Here is a 19,837-nt window from a genome sequence, read left to right on the forward strand (position 1 = left end):
CCAGCAGAAATAAACATTTTCAGAATGCACCAGTCGCCTCATCTCAAAGGTATAAACATGCAGGTTTTTGGAAGGATCAGCCAGTGCATCACTTGTGCTATTCTCTAATGATTCAATCTGCTGTACATGTTTCTCAACCCTGTTTGACATGGAAGTGGTATTTGTGCTGACAAAATTACAGCATGACTGGTAATTTAAAACTGTGGTCCACACAAGGTCAGTCAAATCATGGTATTATTTCAAGCAAGTGAAAGACATGTGTAATGTACATGTATTTACGTGCTTGCTACAGTGAGTAGATTTGGGGAAACAACATCCCTAACCTCTTTGCATTTAATTATCCTGCCATTACATGTGATTCCTTAGTCACCGTCATATTGAGAGCCTTTACTCAACAGCTTCTGAAGACCAGCATTGCAGAGAGATGCTGTAACCAAATCATCTGTAAACAACATCAGTAATTATGAGTTTACCAAAGACATAATCTGTTAATTGTAGATGTGAAGTATAATCTCAGGTCAAACATATTTCATATTTGATATAGCATAGTGTATGCCTATAGATGCAGAAACGGGAGATCTGTCCATCCCCCGCTTAGAGAGGAGAGGCTCTTTTGACCTTAATGAGGTGGAAATATTAGGTCTTTTTTGGTGCAAATATTATTTAAAAATGGTTGGGATCCCAATTAGATTAGAAATTAAGACTGAATTGTTTTTGTGATTTCAAAATATTTTCCAGACATTCGAATAGAATAAAAATATCTAGGAGCACATACCTGGCTATAAATAATGGCAAAATTGCTACGGCAAGAAAAATGCACATATCTACTGGGCTACATTACTTTCAGGGATTACGTGAAAACTATTTGCATAAGAAATTCAAATTTGCCAACATGTGTTGAAACAATGTACAGACATTATCAGATATATGATGATGAAGGCCTCTAAATAAAGAGGTAGTAATACATGTAATCAGTTTATCAGAAGAATTAGTATTACGGACAGTATAAAACAGCTTAATAACAATAGAGATGACATTGCACGACAGAATATTATTTATAAAATATAGAAAATAAGCGCAGGGTATAGGGGGAAAGGGAATACACCAGAAAAGAAAAAGGCAGCATGCTTTAAAAATAAATGTCTTTTTTCTTTGCTCACTAGTTACACTTTGCTTCATTTTTAATGCATGGACCTAGTTTATTACTGCAGAACCTGCAAGTATGAGATTGCTAGAGACAGAGCTGAATTTAAGCTAAATAGCAATGTACATTATGTAATGGCTTTACAATGCAAATTTATATTTAAAACAAACATTATTCTATTCCTTTTTTAATCAACGCCTGTCTTTATTTTTATGTTTTAAAAGTAAAATGTCCTAATTCCCCAATGCTGTCATAAAATAATTCCAAATACAGTCCAATCACATCCTGTATCTGTATTTCATAATAAACAGAAATCAACAGAGGATGAATACGTTTTCTCCCTCTGTGTCTGTCCGTAACTGTACTATCATGGAGGGGGGCTGTGTCTGCGGTTTTGTCTACAGTACCGTAACATTTTTTTAACCAGTTACTTCCACGTCACTTCTTTCATTATGCTGATCTGTGAAGTGGAACGTAACGCTGGCTGAGTTGAGAGGTCAGGGGCTCCCGCTGCCTAGATACATACAGTCTAATATTAGAACATTTCCTTGATTTGTTAGCAGCATCTCTGCTGACTCCTGAGCACATGGCAACAGGCCGGCCAATAGGATTTCAGGAGACTACTAAGCCCCTTGCTCTGTATAGCAACAGTGGCCTCCTTCCCTTATTTATTTATATAGGAGGTTTTTTTTTTTCCCACCGACTCATTCTCATGCTTCTGTCCCCCCACCGTGCATCCACACTGTGGTCTCAAACTGTAAAAAGAGTTACGGTAGGAAGAGTTGAGCTGCTTTTACTTTTGCCTTTCCTTTAGATGCACAAGCTTTAGAACATTTTTCAAGACATCAAGTTGTTCTTATAGTTTTTTTTAAATGCTTATATTTATTATTACATATATTTTTATAGATTTATTTTTACACTGCACTCCAGAGATCAGTGGAGCTTTTTCCTGAGCATTGCATCCAAAAGTAAAAACAAGGTGGGAAATGTCTTGGCAAAGGCTTGATTTTCATGAAGACATGACGTGTATCGTTGCAGAGGAGAGGAAATACCCAGAGGAATGGCAGCGTGGGAAAATGTAGCACTCAGAGGGGACGGACAACAACCAAGTCGAGAGGATCTTTAAAAGATGGAGGGCGCAGAGGCTTTACGGGATGGGAGGAGTGGGGGGTGGAGGGACATTGGATGGCGTGAGGACCGAGGCCGGTGGTTGGTTTGATCTGAGACACGTGTGCGTCCAGCCACCTCTCTTTGCCGCTTCATGGGTGTCGATGAAACATTGGCTTCCTCTGCCGCTCGGTCCCTTCTCTTGGCCCAGGTAGGTGCGTAATGTCCCATCCTTCCGAGTTTCCTGATGATTTTTCATATTTTCAGGCTGTTCAGATGTTATCTACACCAGAAGTTGCCATTTTGAAAGTTTCTTGCATGTTCAGTTGTCGTATCTCTTCGTCATTCCAAGCTTAGGTACGGGACGATGGAAAGCTTGAAGGCGTTGGGGGAAATATGGCGCACATCAGCCGTCCCGTTTTTGGGATACAACACTGATTGATAACAGACTACGACCAACTATTTAATAAAAAATAAAAAAAATGCATTAAGAGGATAGTCATCAACAAAATAAATACCTTCGTCATTTTCTGTTGGATAGTGGATTGAAAATTTGTATTGCCCGACACTTTTCAGCAGGGCGCAGATTTTTAACTTCCCTTATGGATCCACCAAGCCAATAATAATGCATTAGCCAGATAAACACCATTTGTTTTGATTAGGTCACAACCATGTTTGGGACAGCTAATTTTTCTGATTTACAAACATAAATAGAAATGTGGATATTAATACCAAAAAAGGTGATTATTGAAATAACCCAGTTAGGTGTAGTCTCAGGTGGACGTTGTTTTTTTGTTTTTTTTAGCAAAGTATTAAAGCTAAAATAAGAAAATTGGCTTATGTGATAAAGATCGCAGGACTTTGTCCAAATCATATTAAGTATCGTGCACGTCCCAACAAGAACTGGACACAATGTCCCAGTAACATCGAGCTGCGAAGACTTGGCTGTGTACCATTCTAAGTAAATTGATGTCGACGCCATTTCAAACGCCTTGACTTTTGATCTGCAATGTTGCATCACTCAGTAAATTTATACACTACCTTATCCTTCTTTTATGGAAACAGACAACATTTTAAATCATCTGCCCCTTAACAGCAACAATACAGATGGCGATATGAAATGTCACATCGTGACGTCATTTTAAAGCCTTTTCAAAACCTTTGATAACTACAATAGATGCTGAGAAGTATTAGTTGTCCAGATTTCATAAATGGAAAAAATATTTAGTAAAGAAATTAAATGAGGTTACTGTTTTTCAACAGATCAGTCATGTTTACAAAAAAAGTCTGATATTTTATTAAAATAAATTTAGCTAAAAATTAAGTACTGTTCATTTTCCTGTTGAAGCTCAGATGATACCCCCATCTCACATCACATCTCTTCAATAGGATGTCACATTGTAAAGGGTATACGAGGATAATAAACCGCTGACTAATCCCAGATGCATATAAGAGGGAGAGGATTTAGCCACAATACCTCTGGATTCTTTACCATGTTATGGTTTTCGTGATATAACACTATAAAAATGTTGACTTCTCATGAAATCCCAAAAGGATATACAATACTCTCTGGGAAATTATGTGCACACACTTTTCTCCAGGAGTAAAAATGTATATGTTTGTATATGTTTGATCCTGGGACAAACAAGGTCCATTGCTGAAGCCTAAATATGTTCCTGGTAATTCTGTGAGAACGGATATGGTTTGCTGTGTTGATATTCAATTATCAAATTAACTGCTTTTTTGGTGTAACAGATGACTTTTAGATTTCTGTTTTTATTTAGAGAATGTACCAAAAAAAGTTGTACCTCCATCAAAAAGGCATTCATTATACAGAGAGTCTGGAATATGCTTTATATATTTCCAGCATCTGCATAAAGCTTGGGCTGCAGTTGACCTGCATATCTTTATCACCGTGTTAACTCTGTTAACACTAACAGTTGGTGATGTGGATATTGTCTTCAAATATGGTGCAGTGTCATCATTTTAGATGGATTTGTGTTATGGTGCATTTCCTAGCAAATCACTTGAGAAAGCAGAATTAACCAGAAAGGTCAGATACAAACGTGTTGTTTATTAATGAAGTGAGTTAAATACCTGGCAATTCAAGGTACTTCATAACACAATAACCCAATATTACCCTAAGCAGCCCTGGTCGGACATAACCAGATGTGTAATTGGATATGCAAGAGTATAGACGTTGTGGACAGTTGAAGATTTATGCCTCACAATGATGGTTACAATATCTCTTATAAAACAGCTATGGTGCAACAGTTCAGTGCATAAATATGTCAGTAACAGCAATAATTAAGTTTATCTCAACCTGTAGGAAGCCCCTGTAAGTGCTCAGACTGATAATGTCAGAGGTTAAATTTCAAACTTAGCATCAACACACTGGGCAGCAAGTCTGGAACATGAAACTAAAATACATAACGGTTTGACTGGCCAAAATATAAAATAAGGGATAGAGTTGTGAAACAGATGGTGCAGATATTACACCATTAATTAGCTAAATGTTTGCATGCAAAAAGACAAATTTTCACAATTTGTAGTAATGACTCTCAAACTTTATTTGTGCCTTTTTTGTTTTAGGTTTTCTGACATGAGACTGTGTGTGAATCCATAAGGAAGTCGTACTTCGGTCTTTCACTCTCCAGTGGGTTTACAGCTCAATAACTAGTGTCAAGGTGTCTATGAAGCAGGCAGTCGGCTGTTCAGTTACAAACTGTGGTTGTTCTGGGGAGCTCCCAGTATGGATACCTTAAAGCCAATGAGTGTGAAGCAGAACAGGAAAAACTCCCACTGAGGGCATTAAAGTGAAAACATAGATCTACAGGCAATGTCATCGCTCTGCTCTGTGATGAGGTTAAACCGGGGGTTTAGGCTGAGAAACATGCTCTACCTCCACAACACGGGGCAGCCTTGAACTCTGCACTGTCACCCTCTCTACCCTCAGCCATGAGTGCAACTATGAGCTGATAGTATGTGATCAACAGCACCCTGGCACCTAACATCCTGCTGCTTCATCACCTCAATAAAACCTAGCTGGACTATTCAGTGTGTAAAAATGGCAGAAGAGGGTTTCCAGCTCACAGCTCTCAACTGCGCCAAGGACAACAAGCTCCAGCCAGCTGACTTCCCAATGTCATCACTAGCATCCCTCCATCTCAGAGATGAGGCTGCAGTCGTCAACGAGAGCGCCAACCATATGGGAGGTAATCCTGAGCCTCATTCTGTATTTTCTGTGATGATGCCATCGCCACTTAACCAATCACGACAGCAAACAGATATGGCTACTAGACCTGAGACTTCACCAGTGGTTCAAGGTAAGATTTGGTGATGTAAGGTTTTTGAGCATCAATACAGATTATTGTAAACAGATGAGAAAATGATGCAGACACAATCTTGTAACAAAGGAGTTGGCTTAGCTAAAGTGTCTTCTCATCCTTTTCTGTACAACAAAGTACGACTGGGTGATATGATGATATATATTGTTAAAACTATAGAAAAATGTTTATGTATATATTTTTCTATATAGTTTATACCGTGACGTTGGAAAAATCAGCAGCCAAACTGCTTTGCGGCAATATTTATGTAATTTGGACACTTCACGCACTTGTCCTTAAAATGTTCTTTTTCAACTAAAGTTCTTAATAAAATGATAAAATTCTCAGTTTTCACTTGTCACGTATTTAATTTGCACTGAAGTATACAAAAATAGTCTTTACCATGTAGTTATTTAATATACACTATTTATTCATTGAATTACCAGAAAACAGATGTATCGTCATATAAATCGCTCCAGATATGAAATTACTTATATTGGGATAGACGATTTTGGACATATAACCCAATGCAGTAGATATCCAAATATCCAAACCTCTGCAACATTTAATTAGCCATCAGAAAGTCTTAAGACATTCCTGTCTGTAAAGTATGTAAACTGTTCTGATAAGAGTTTGTTGTGATCCGTGTTGATTTGCGTAACTGTTACTCTGCTGGGTGACATCTACGGTAATTATACTGCTATCTTAACATTAACGATAAATGGTTATCATAGCTCCACTGAGTAGCAAAGTGAAGTTGTTTCAGTTACACAGGGCTAAGGAAGTAAAAGTCACATCAGCTGTCTTTCCACTACCGCGCCAAAAGCGAGTAAGCTCGAGCCAAGGCTACTCGGTCTAAAATCACACCATGATGAGGCTGTGTTGAGGCCAGTTCTTTGGCAAATATGGTCCACTGTTTACCCATGGGCCAACAGGGCTACTGTGGCCTGAGTTAGAGTCTCTGGGCATTTCTCATAATCACTTAAGAACCCAGAAAAAACAACAAGAAATGACAGTAACCAAAAGTACTGGTCAAACGAGGATATTGGTGCTCTGCTCACTATCTGGGCAGAGGAATACCAAATCAGCAGTTATAAAAATGTGTAAACAGAGTTATAAGGTAGACAAGCACATGAAACATTACATTTATTCACATGGTCATGGAAATAAAATTAAAACTGAATGATGTTAAATCTTGTTAAATATCAGACGGAATTAAGTGTTTCTTCTTGCTGCGTCATACAAAGTTATACATGATTAATTAACTGTGTAACAGCCATATGTTAAAGAGGCCCTATTATGCTTCTTTTCAGGGTCATATTTGTATTTTTCTGGGCAGCTATAATAGGTTTACATGCTTTGATCTTCAAAGCACACATTATATGTCTCATTTGGTTCTTGCAGCCGATAATAGAGAGCAGGTAGCTGACAGTTCTTGGTGGCTAACATACAAAAGGACAGGAAAAACCCTCTGGCAGTTACTCCCCTCTAGTATGTACTTTCAGAGGTTTGAGCTCTTGTTTTGGACGGCCCTTAGGACTGCCGGGCTTTTGGTCCAATAGGCCATTTTTTTCAGACCATCATGTTTCGTTTGTCGGTTTTTATATTGTTTAGGGGGCCACATTTTAATTTTCCTTGAGCTATTTTTGTCATTACACCTGACACGGTGTGCCACGAAATTCATAATCATAATTAGGGATTGGTTTATTTAGGGTTTTACTGATGGGCTATTGTTGCAAATCAATACGCGTATCAGTTCATTTTCATGACTTCATAATTTTCTTTTTTAAAAATACATTATTTTAAAAAATCGATCTTCAGAACATGATTAGAATTCAATATTTTAAACTGAGCTCAAATATCAGTGAAATAAATTATATTCCTGACATGACATCACAATACTGAGTGAAGATTACAAAGAATGTAGAATATAGTGTGCATGCGCGAAAAGTTGAATACTGCCTGTTGCTACTCCAGCCTTTGAGTTTAACTTGTATTCTCTTTTGTTCGTTTTGTTTCTTCACCCTAACTTCTGTGAAGTTTTGCCCTCTACAATGAGGTTACTTTCGCTAGTTTTAGTGTTTCTTTTTGTGCTGATTTTATCAATGCCGCTTCCAAACCCTGCTATGTGCCTCTGGTGAAGAGGAAGCCCATGACCACAAGGACTGTGAGGAGGAAAATCAGGGAGGCTAAAGACAATAATAGGAGAAAGCTGGAGAACAAACTCCAGGGAAACAACATGAGGGATGTGTGGAGTGGCATGAGAACCATCATCAGGTTCCAGAAGACTGGTAGCATAGGGTTGAAGGACTGTGTGGACCAGGCCAATGAATTGAACCTATTTTTCAATAGGTTTGATACGGCGGCCCATCCCCCACATGACTCTGCTGCTGCCAGCCCATATCCCAATGCCACTTTACCTCCCCCTACTCCTTCTCCTACAGACCCTTTGTCTGCCCTTCACCATCTCACTTCACACCTTCCTATACCCCCCTCTCTCCTGCTCTACATCATGTCCTCCACAACCTGATGAGCTCAGCCCTCCTCCATTGGACACCTCTACAGTGTCCTTCACGCCTGACCTGGTGAGAAGACAGCTGACGAGACTCCACCCTGGCAAAGCTGCAGGCCCCGATGGCGTATTTCCCAGGGTGCTTAAAGCCTGTGCCCCCCAGATGTGTGGACGCCTACAGAACTGTGTCTGACAGGGTCGACAGCAACACTGGGGGACTGTCCTCTCTCCCTTTCTCTTCACCCTCTTCACCTCAGACTTCAACTATTGCACTTGAGTCCTGCCACCTTCAGAAGTTTTCTGATGACTCAGCAATAGTTGGCTGCATTGGAAAGGGGGATGAAAGTGAATACAGGACTGTTGTGGGCAACTTTGTCACTTGGAGTGAGCTGAATCATCTGCAGCTCAACGTGACTAAAACAAAGGAGCTCATAGTGGATCTGAGGAGGGTGAAAACACCTGGGACCCCTGTCTCCATCAAGGGGGTCCCTGTGGACACTGTAGAGGAGTATAAGTACCTGGGGTGTACTTCAATAATAAGTTGAGCTGGACTAGAAACACAGAAGCTGTCTACAAAAAAGTGCCCAAGTCGACTCTTCTTCCTGAGGAGGCTGAGGTCCTTTGACATCTGCCGGACGATGCTGAGGATGTTTTCTGAGTCTGTTGTGGCGAATGCGAACTTGGCTGTCACATGTTGGGGCAGTGGGCGGAAGGTCGCAGGCACCAACAGCCTGAATAAACTGATCAGGAGGGCCAGTGATGTCGTGGGGGAGATGCTGGACACCCTGACAACTGTGGCAGAGAGGAGGATGCTGTCCAGGCTCCGGTCTATCCTGGACAATGTCTCCCATCCTATCTAGGACACACTGGCCCAGCAGAGGAGCACCTTCAGCAGAAGACTCCTCGCACCCAGATGCACCACAGAGCGCCACAGAAAATCTTTCTGTCTGTGGTCATTAAATTATATAATGCATCCCTTGGAGAGCCTCTCACCTCATCCCTGTAATTCAGACTCAACCACAGACAATCTGTTCTTTTGCACATTAGTCTGGTATTTTTGATCTTGTATATATTTCTTAAAAGTTTACCAATATATGTTGTTTGTATAATATTAGTTGTTTGTGTATCTGAAGTTTTAATTTAATTTCTCCCTGGGATTATTAAAGTATTTTTGATTCTGAGAACACAGACATCAGTCAGTGTCTGACCACCCTCTGACGTGAATCCCGTACGATGATGTCATTGAATCGTAAATAAGCAAAACGGTTCCATACCGACAGTTTTAGTTTCAGCTTGTGCTGTTTGCAGAGTAGTGCACTGAGGTTGTGTAAAACACAGCAGCGGTTGATAAGAGACTGCGGACAGAGCAGAGGGAAATATTGTTTTCTACAAATGCTAGTTGAACCGGTATTGATAAAGCAGGCTGTTGGCTTTACTCTGGACGGTTTCATTGCACCTAATTACAGAGGGCAAACAAGATGTTCAGCGTTCTCTACGACTCTGGGTACGGCCAATGGTTGGGGCAGAAACAGCTGTTGACGCAAACATGAAGTCCTTGCTGTTTTGTCACTTTTTCACCTGCCTGTGGGTCCACTTTGGGTCATTCCTAGCCTTGTGAGACCACCCTGATCTTGTAAGCTCCACTGTATTTTACTCGCAGATCAGTCTGGTAACGTGCGGTGGAGAAAATCTGGAGAAGTTTGCCAAGTGACCGTGCCAATCAGTGTTGGTTTTGAGTCGTGTGACGCAACAAAAAGCGACTGTTCAGTGTAAAAAACATGGAGGCTTCCGCAGATGAGATGAGCGCAGCAATCGAACAAGCTGTTCGGTTACACTTTTTTCTCTTGGATCCTTCTGTTGGAATATGGACCGGGCACCTGAAATTGTGCCTTTTAGCCGTAAATTTGCAAATATCCTTTACCGACGTGTTGTTTACTTTCTGAGCTTTGCCTTGACGATGTTAGCACATGATACGCTTCATTGATCTGATTGGTTGATTCGGCCTGTATGTTGCCGATAGTTTATGCAGGGATAGGCAAAGCAAATGCGAATCCTGCGAATTAATCTATCTGGCAGAGTAAGGTTAGGTCATTGCTTTTCCTTTCACACAGATGTCGCCCCCGCAACGAACAGACTGTGTGAAAGGAGCTATAGTTTCAAAGGCTTAGTGAGTGGAAAGATTTATCAGATGCAGAGCTTTTCTTAGGTTTTTATACCAGGCAAGTTTTGACAGAGCTTCACTGTTTGTATGCCCTGAGTTTATGTCCTTTCTAATTTTACAACAGCATACATATGATTCCTGAGAAATACAGGCTGTCTTCAGCAGCCGTATTCAATGCATCTCCAGACATGCCATCACAAGTGCTGAAGGGATGATATGTTACATCAAGTACTAGAAGCACTCCTCTCACTACACACATGTATTAAGTGTCGCATAGCCACATACTAGTAAACAAACAATTCTCATATAAATGTGATGCATTCAGGAAATGCCTGAAAGACAAGTTTTCACCTATCCCTGCTTTCCTAATGGCAAGTTAACACACAGGGACAATAAAGACTTGTTTGTATGTTTGTAAACAGACACAGTGGCACATCAACAGCTCCAGTCCGCACATGGCATCTCGCTGCAGACAGCTGTTGTTTGTTAGGCGAGGCAAAGCAAGGCGAGGTCGAGCTAAGCCACACTGAGTCTGGCTGAGTGTGCCTGGGTGTTTAGGAGTGCCTGTTCTGGTATTTTAGGCAGTCAGACAGTGTCACCTGTCAGCAGACTAGTCTGGACAGACTCTTCCACATGGTGCAAGACTAAGCAACAGAACGATATCTCCCTCTGGAGTCCTTGTCAGTGGGCCAGCAGTGTGTGCTGAACAGCTACAAAGTGCAGATAGCACAGACTGGCCTCAACTGACATCAGGAGTAACACTGGCTTGTTGTGCGGTTGATATTGCAGAGCTCTTGGAGCCTGAGATGGGCCAAAACGACAGCGAGGCTCAGTCTTGCACCCTGACGGCGTACCTGCAGGACCCTTCCTCCCCTGTTCATCACGATGATGTGTTTCCTGCTCTAAGAACCAACATTAAGGAAGGAGGTAATCTCCAGCATCTTTTTGTTCTGCTTATTAGAAGTGTAACAGATCGTTTGTAGCTTATCTAATCACTTTTGTTCCAAACAAAAGAGAAAATAATCATCATATGTGTTAGCAGAAACTTCTGTAGTTTTTATTCCAAATGCAGTAGTCCTTCATATTTCTAGCACATTTACTGTTTAGTCATTTTTCAAATCAAAACAAAAATGACCTGCTGTTGATGGATAAGAAGATGGTTATATGGTGGGGATAAAAGGATGGACTAGATGGATTATATCTTATGTAGTTATGTAGTTTTTTTCACTTTGCCTTTAAAACAAAAATGAGTGTCTTCAACAATCCAGACTTTGCACAACATGCACTATCGCCGCTATTATTACAAGCCACGACAGCGTCGCTCCACTTTGTTCACCTTTTAAGTCTGTGTGTCTTTGTCTTCATGGCCAAATGTGGTCCTGGAGACATCTACTGTAGCGGGGACTCATACAGAAGAGGTTTTGAGTATTTTGTCTGTCTTCGGACAGATTTTGTTAATGCAATGTTCATACAAAACAGACAGATGCAGTCACGAAACCTTTGTTGTTGAGATCAAAATGAAAGATGGGTGTGGTCCCAGCAAGGGCGCCAGAAGGGAAGGGAAGGGGGTCATTGCCCAACCACTTTACTTCCCTGGGCTGATTTAGCGTTGCGGCTGGTTTGATCCTTTTCGAAAAAAATGGTCTCTAGATAATTATTATTTTAGATTATTTATATAAAACAGTTTAAAAGAAATACTTGAAAACTTGGTAACCCGCTTTTGATTTAAAAATATGACATTATTTTTTGTCTTTGCAATTCTATATTTGTAAGCAAATGTTTTATTGCCTTTGTGGTCAGACCTTCAATCCAAGAACAACATAACCAAAGTGATGGCAGCATGTGAATCCAGCTCTGAAGACAACGATCTGTTTCACGCAGAGTGGTACTGGGAAAATACCTCAAGGTACATTTTAATATGGTGTGTTGATGATTTGATGCATCACCAGCTCATATAACATATGCTTCTGAAACTCTTTTTCTTGCAAGTTTTACTAAACTCCTACATGAACAATATGAAACCTTCATGTCCTTTGTGGTTGTCCAGAGAGGAAGTAAATGATATGATGCGAAACACTCCTGATGGCTCGTTCCTGGTCCGAGATGCTTCCAGTAAGGTTAAGGGGGAATACACTCTCACGCTCAGGTAACTACTTTTTAACTTGTGTGCTGAGAGCATGGTTGATGCAACAAAAAGTGCAGACAACGGTCAGCAACATAACCTTCTACCCTGGATGCTTTTCGTGTGTGTTTTTCCAGTCAAGAGACTCACATCTGTCTCAGAGAACACATATATGCTACAACTTTAATCAATCTTAAGTACAATCTTTGTTCATGCTTTATATTTATATTAGTCTCCCATTGCCAAACATATATATCCACAGCGCTGTGTCTGAGCTGGAAAAAAGCATTGGAGGTCTGTATAGGAGGGATGTGCATTTCAAGCAAAAGTACTATTCGATATGGGAACTATTTGACCAATCTTTGAAGATCCCTGCTCGCTCTCATTCCGCATACTCAGTTGAAAGCTGACTAAAAAATGCTACACACAGTTTGGTAACCTCTTACTACTAGGTGGCAATAACACAAGGGAAAAGTTAAAACTTTTTGAGTTGCATAATTTCGTTTCACAAGTTAATGACTATTCAAATATTGGAAAATCTTGACCCATCCCTACTGTTCAGGATGGGGGTTGGGTGTTGAAGATAAGGCACTTACATCAGTGGTTAAGCCTAATAAGAAACAGCTCTCATATTTCCATATCTGAAATTCATTCTATGCTGATCCCACAAGTACGATGCTGAACGGCTGCTCCTGTCTGCAGTAGAGTAAATATATCTTGCACCAGCAACATTTGTGCTGAGTTCTGCAGGGCCTGTGAAATTTTTGGATCACACACCAAAGAAATCCATGTGAGAGTTCCACTTGCCAAACTGTTTAGAAATGAAACCTGTAGGTTTGCTGCACCATCACACGGCAGCTTTGTGCAACAGTTTTGCTTTGACTTTTTGCAGGAAAGATGGCTCCAACAGACTGATCAAGATCTACTATCAAGGCGGGAAATATGGCTTTTCTGAGCCACTGGCCTTTCACTCTGTGGTGGACCTGATCCGGTATTACCAGAAAAGGTCTCTGGCCCTGTACAACTCTAAACTGGACACACGGCTACTCTACCCCATAACCAGATACCAGCAGGTGCGTTAATGAGGCCTTGAGCTCTGAACGTGCTGTCTTGTATTAAAACTGTTTCATTACAAAATACATAAATATAATCCTATTCTGTTTTTTTATTGTAGAGGTTTATTGTTATTTATTCATTTATCATTTCTTATCATGGCCTATATGGGATTTTGGTTGCATCAGAGCTAGTTACAGGGACATTGACTAATAAGTGTATTTAATTGTCTACATGTTTGGTAATAGTGTAAATAACATGCTTAATGTCACAGCCCCAAACCTTCTCTAATGTCAGGTTAGATCAGACTAAATTTATCATAGGAGATTTAAAAAATGGACTTGGCCCTAAATCTCTTTTACATTCTTGTCTGTAGCAGCAGGTTGTGATGGAAGTTGACATTGATGCAGTTGGAGAACAGCTGAGGATGTTTCAGGATCAATACAAAGAGAAGAGCAAAGAGTATGACCGTCTGTTCGAGAAGTTTAACGAAACTTCCCAGGTACAACAGCATCCTAATACACAAAACTTCATTTTACTGAATAAATGCGTATCTATTGATTTAAAGAAATATATTTAAAATGAATGTAAGAGTAAAGCTTTGTTGCTTTTCCTCACCAGGAGCTGCAGAGCAAGCGGACAGCCATAGAGGCTTTCAGCGAAATCATTCGGATCTTTGAGGAGGAGTGTGAAACTCAAGAACGCTACAGCAAAGAATACATCGACATGTTCCTCTCATTAGACAGCAGTACTGAGACAGACAAGTATGCTTCAAAATGCTTCTTTGCAATTTTGTCACTTTATGTATTCTTCTAACTGTATGTCCTCCGTGTTAAAGAGATAATTTACCCATTTGAATCCAGGTCTGTGTCATGACAATGTGGGCATTGTGGATTTTGGCAGATCTCTGATGCTCAGTTGCGCAGGGACGTTCGCCATGGTGACACGCCAAACCCCATCTGAACAAAATGTCCACATTGCCATGACACAGACCTGGATTAAAATCAGCAAAATATCTCTTTAAGAAATAAAAATCACTGAGTCGCTGCTGGTCATGCTCATTCAGCATGCTCACAGCAAACCGGTGAAGTTGTTCCTTCTGTCCCTCCTCCTCCCAGGATTCAAAGCAATTCAGAGGAGCTGCAGTCGAGGGTGGAGGAGATCCACAACAGCAAGAAGACGTTGGAGGAGGAGCTGAGTAAAAAGGCGCTGGCTCACATGGAGGTTGACAAGAAAATGAACAGCCTGAAGCCCGACCTTGTGCAGCTCAGAAAGATCAGGGATCAATACCTGCTGTAAGTCCAACCCTTCAGCGCCTCATGTTCTACATTTTAGTCTGTTTTCAAAAATGTGGAGGCAGGTCTGCCCTGTACATATTATAGATACATTCATATAGATTTGATATCTTAAAACTACTTATTTTTTATTCAAATATACAGTACATCAAGTACATGAAAGGGACAAGAAAGACAAACCAGGAGAAAGCTTTGTACACAGAATGTACTGCAGATCAAGAGGGGAATTAACTGAGGTTGTAACTGAGTTTTATCCTATTCAACATTTGTGCAAAATGTTGTCATAATCAGCACAGGAATACCTGAGTTATAAACAAAAATGTGTTATGTGAGGACACAGAGACCTTGACCTTTGACCTCCATGAATCGAATCAATTCATTCATGTCCAAGTGGACATTTGTGCTAACTTTGAAGAAAATCCCTCCAGGGATTCTTGAGGTATCACGTTCACAAGATCGGGGCGTACATATGGACAGACAGCCCGAAAACATAATGCCTCCGGATCTGATATACATGACTGATAAAATGTTTAGTTGAAAACAGTCCATCACATACCACTGACACAGCTGAGTTGTAAACATAGAAAAACCAATCAGCTGTTCTCATTCATGTTGCCACAGCTGTGAATCCCCAGTATGCTCAGCACAAGGCCCTATCATGAGCCAGATATGAAGACTATGACTTTCTAACTGACTCTTTCTGACTTCAGTAAATTCAAATAAGCATTTGTGTCCCATTTTCCACACTAAGCCTTGTTTTTTTTACACAGACTGTTGCTGCTATTTTACAACAAAAAGCAAAACTCAAGGTCTGCTGACATTATTACTATGCATTAACAAGGTAGAACAATTGCGTGCCCCTACATTAGACATGTATAATGTGACTGTTGCATATGCAAAACAGTATAATGGTAATGGATATTGTTTTGGCAAAGCTTTTTTAAAATCTAGCTAGAAAAGCCTTTGTGTCATCTGGCATTTTGTCATCTAATATGACTTACAGCATGTTTTTTTTCTAAATATCAACTTATTGCAACCTATTTTTTTTTACTATGTTTTGTCTGTGTTTCAGCTGGCTCACCCAGCAAGGCACTAGACAGAGCCAGATCAATGATTGGCTGGGTATTACGCATGAAGAAGAAGAGTGAGTATCCTCATTTTTCCTGGTCAGCTGAGCTTATAGTTTTTAATTAAAACAGAAAACTACAAAATAAACAAGAATAGATATTTGCTAGTTTTAGTGGTTTTTAGTTACTTCATACAATCTGCCTCTCACAAGAATCTGAAAGCTGCTTCTATGTGTGCAAGTCCTGAAACATGCACAGACGCATACACACGTATGTGCGATAGATAGAGTCAAGTATGGCAGCGAAGGAAAAACACAGTATACCAACAGCCTTATGTTCTATTATGTGAAAATGAAGGAGCATAAATGCATTAAAAAACACAAGCTATGTAACCATTTTCATTAGCCAACAGTGCTTATATGCGACCCACTGTAACAGTTTTATAACGATTTCTGCTTTTGTTATGATGAATTAGCACAGGGAAAAGAATCCAGGTTAAGTTGCCATGTTTGTTCGAAGGTTATGACATTAACCTGCCAAGGCATCGGATGAGGGCAACTAACTGTTGCTTTTGTGTGGGTTTGTAGGCTTTAAAATATATTTCTTAACTAATCTAACACTTCCACCTCACATTCATCCTTTAGCCCGTACACTCTGGCAGATGATAGCGACCAGGAGGAGAGGAGCTGGTACGTTGGTGGGATGAGAAGAAAGGAGGCAGAAGAGCTGCTGAGGGGGAGAAGTGACGGGACTTTCCTAATCAGAGACAGCCAGAGTCAGAGAGGCTCCTTTGCCTGCTCTGTTGTGTGAGTACCATCAGATTTGCATCTTTTAGGCATTTCAAAATCACAACATTTTGCCCCTCTCTAATCCTAATGGATCATAGATTTTTACCAAAAGTGGGTGAAGTGCAGATTAAACTCCTAACCTTTCCTGCATTGGACTTCGGGATCCAAACGACCTTAGTTAAAAACTTTTTATTATTTGCTTCGTCTCATGCAGTGTGGATGGGGATGTGAAGCACTGTGTGATCTACAGAACATCCACGGGGTACGGCTTCGCTGAGCCCTACAACCTGTACCCATCGCTGAGAGAGCTGGTCCTCCACTATCGACACACATCCCTGATCCAGCACAACCAGCAGTTGAATGTAACCCTGGCCTGGCCCGCTCTCAGCCAGCAGCCCAGCTGAGACACACCAGCACGCCACCCTGATGGCACTTTCCCAAAGCTTCACTGTATTTGCACCACGGACGCAGAAACAAGGACACTGTTGCAAGGCTCTATAACCGAGTACTGCGTCGTCACCATACGAGAATTTCCAGAAACAGTTTCAGTGCTCGGATCTAAGATTCCTACACTGGTAAGATGTTGCAGCAAACAACAAACGTTACTGAACAGCACTCACACAAATGCTTTGCTGCTTTGTTACTTGGAACATATTTGAACAGCTTTTCCACAGTAGATGTATGTTTGGTTAGTTTATTGTCAGCTGTGTTAATGGTCACATATTCACTGCTGCGCTGTTCTAATCTCATTTCTTTTTTAAAGCTATTATTCCTAATATTAAAAAATCCCATTTACTCGCCATCTGCACATACAGCTTGCAAAACACAATTGGGATTAAGTACTTAGCTGAATTCAACATTGAAATAAATCTTTTGCAGCAGTACGGAGGTAGTACTGACATACTGCCTCATCATGACAACACTGGTGTCAGCATTTCCCACATTGGTGCTGGGATTAAAATTGAAAAACTTAGTACAACACAGGATACTAGCATCTAGCGTTCAAATTACTGACACTGAACTGATTTTTATACATAGAACAATCAAAGCAGAGACATAGGATTTGGCTTGCTTGTTTTCAGGTATAAAAAAAGATGGTATATTTACCTGGTGGAGAGAAACACATTGACATTATCCACTGATCCAGACAATAAATATTTCATTTTTTGCCCCTGAAATAAAGCACAATAATTCATAAATATTTAAGGAGCAAATATGACATTTCAGACAGTATTGAAATCATGGTCATGATTTGGCCACTTTTGCTTTGAATATTTGTGAAATATTTCTCAAACAATCCAAAGTATACTCTGCATCAGCCTCCATCCATCCACAGTACAGTACATATCGTAAATCCATATAATCAGTGCACTTGCAGTGTTTAAGATGCTTCTGGGAAACTGAGCTCAGGATGGGACGCATAGAAACTGAAGAGACACACAAGCACTTTATCCAAAACACACAAGCACACAGATGAACGCTGGAGATTTGTGAGATTTTACACATATTGATGTTGCTTGTTGGAAATAAGATTTTATTTCAGTGATTATGAATATAAAAGTTATTTTCTTACTGTCATCTTCATTCTGCACAGTTCCATAATATCTTCAGGACATGAGACAAAAAAGGATTCATAGTTTCTACCTCTGGGGTGTATTTATGCTTTGAAGCTCCTGTGAGTAGAATATTTTTGTCGTTATTGCAGCTTTCAAACTATTGGCAGGTGATGATTTTCGTTCATAGACAAATGGGACAATCACGTTAGAGTTTTACTTTAAGCTCACTCGTTAACACTTTAAAGTGTTAGTAATAATATATGAGTGGGTATTAACTGTGAAGCAGCTGACATGGAGCACAGGCAAATGCTTCATGCATTTCTGTGTTGTGTACATTCAACCCAAAATAAGCAGTTACTGAGGTGTATGAGATAATCAGGTTCAGATTATTTTTGATGACGCAGACAGCTGTTTCATACGGTCTATATTTTTGTGAGTGGAGTTGGTAATCCAGGAGCCTTGATAAGTCTATGAAGCCTGATGAGGAGGGATAATATATAGGTCTTTTAGATTTTGGGATCAGGTTGAAAAGTGCCCTTAAGTGTTCCTGCTCCAGTCGTCATAATGTCCTTTGTGTTACTCTCATGAGAGGTGTCTTGTCCCCTACATGAGTACGAAGTAGGGTGTACACAAATGTTCTGATTAACTGATTAACTGGAGGTCGTGTTTTACTGGATGCAGGACTACAACAGCACAAATAGCGTGGAGTACCCTTAATGACAGTATGTATGATACCTGTTATAGTATCATATTTAAATCATTATATTTGACTGTTTTGTAAATGTGGGTGTCTCATAGACCTTATTCTATTCATGTAATGCATGCATTAAAACAAAATAAGAAAAACAAAAGGCTCATAATCCTAATGATATTGAACTTATGATTGCTAAATTTTAGCCATGACCTGAAGTGAAACTATAGACACAGAAGATGTATATCAAAATGATACATAGTATTAAAAAATTTAAACTAGTTTTACTTCAAGGCAAGACTTAAATTTACTTTATTGAAAGAAAATGTTTAATTTATTAAATAAATGACTGCTTTGTTTTTACAAGGGGAGCGCACCTATGCTCCCCGCTTTGTATGTGACCGGGGACATTGGACCTTTTTTTTTTAGAAAATTGTCTGATGTTCCCCGCTGTTCAGAGATAGGGTCCTATGTTCCACGGTCTGTTATTTTTTCCACAATCAGTGCCGAATTCCCCGGCAAATAAGCCTATGTAGACCCTAACACTACCCCCTAACCCTGACCCTTACCCTAACCGTTACCTCTAGCTTTACCAAAATGCTAAATAAAATCTGCTTAGGCGTAGGCTTATGTGACCGGGGAACATAGGGATAACCTCTTTACAGGCTAGCTAGCTTTTCTGGCTAATTAGTGACTAGCTAACGAGGTATGATTCCAGCTATGGCGGACCAAATAGCATATTATCATAAAATGTGACAACATTCTGATATGGAAATATATGGTACACAGCAGCAGGACATACCTGGGATGATATTTTCTTTCTCCTTCTTCTGCCTGTCCAGGCACTGATGGTGCACTCTGAGTGGTGCTTACAGTGAGTTACAGTCAATCCTTCAAACTATTTTTATAGGGGGCAATAAACAGTTGTCATTAAATATGGCATTGTTAGTTCAGGGTGCCCATTATTGTATTTTTCCTGTTTAATGGGTCCTGTTGAATGCACTTCTCTCTTAGC

The 19,837-nt window shown here is 40.2% G+C and overlaps 1 protein-coding gene across 5 annotated transcripts; it reads left to right on the forward strand.

Annotated features, from left to right (window-relative positions):
• Positions 1-2,392: 2,392 nt before the first annotated feature.
• On the forward strand, positions 2,393-17,778 carry LOC310966494 (phosphatidylinositol 3-kinase regulatory subunit beta-like). Of its 5 annotated transcripts, none has more exons than XM_083940244.1 (12): positions 2,393-2,462; positions 11,040-11,177; positions 12,051-12,156; positions 12,298-12,396; positions 13,265-13,445; positions 13,802-13,927; positions 14,047-14,189; positions 14,544-14,720; positions 15,491-15,529; positions 15,793-15,864; positions 16,432-16,593; positions 16,790-17,778. In XM_083940244.1, exons 2-12 carry the CDS (start codon positions 11,057-11,059, stop codon positions 16,977-16,979), a joined length of 1,416 nt encoding a protein of 471 aa, XP_083796370.1. In that variant the 5' UTR covers positions 2,393-2,462; positions 11,040-11,056; the 3' UTR covers positions 16,980-17,778. The 5 variants fall into 5 exon arrangements, with proteins under 5 accessions (XP_083796370.1, XP_083796366.1, XP_083796367.1 ...); XM_083940240.1 differs by lacking the exon at positions 2,393-2,462 and adding an exon at positions 5,485-5,577; XM_083940241.1 differs by lacking the exon at positions 2,393-2,462 and adding an exon at positions 5,485-5,577 and having other exon boundaries at positions 13,805-13,927.
• The last annotated feature ends 2,059 nt before the right edge of the window (positions 17,779-19,837 follow it).

Source organism: Echiichthys vipera (assembly GCF_963691815.1).
Source record: "Echiichthys vipera genome assembly, chromosome: 3".
NCBI classification, from domain to species: Eukaryota; Metazoa; Chordata; class Actinopteri; order Perciformes; family Trachinidae; genus Echiichthys; species Echiichthys vipera.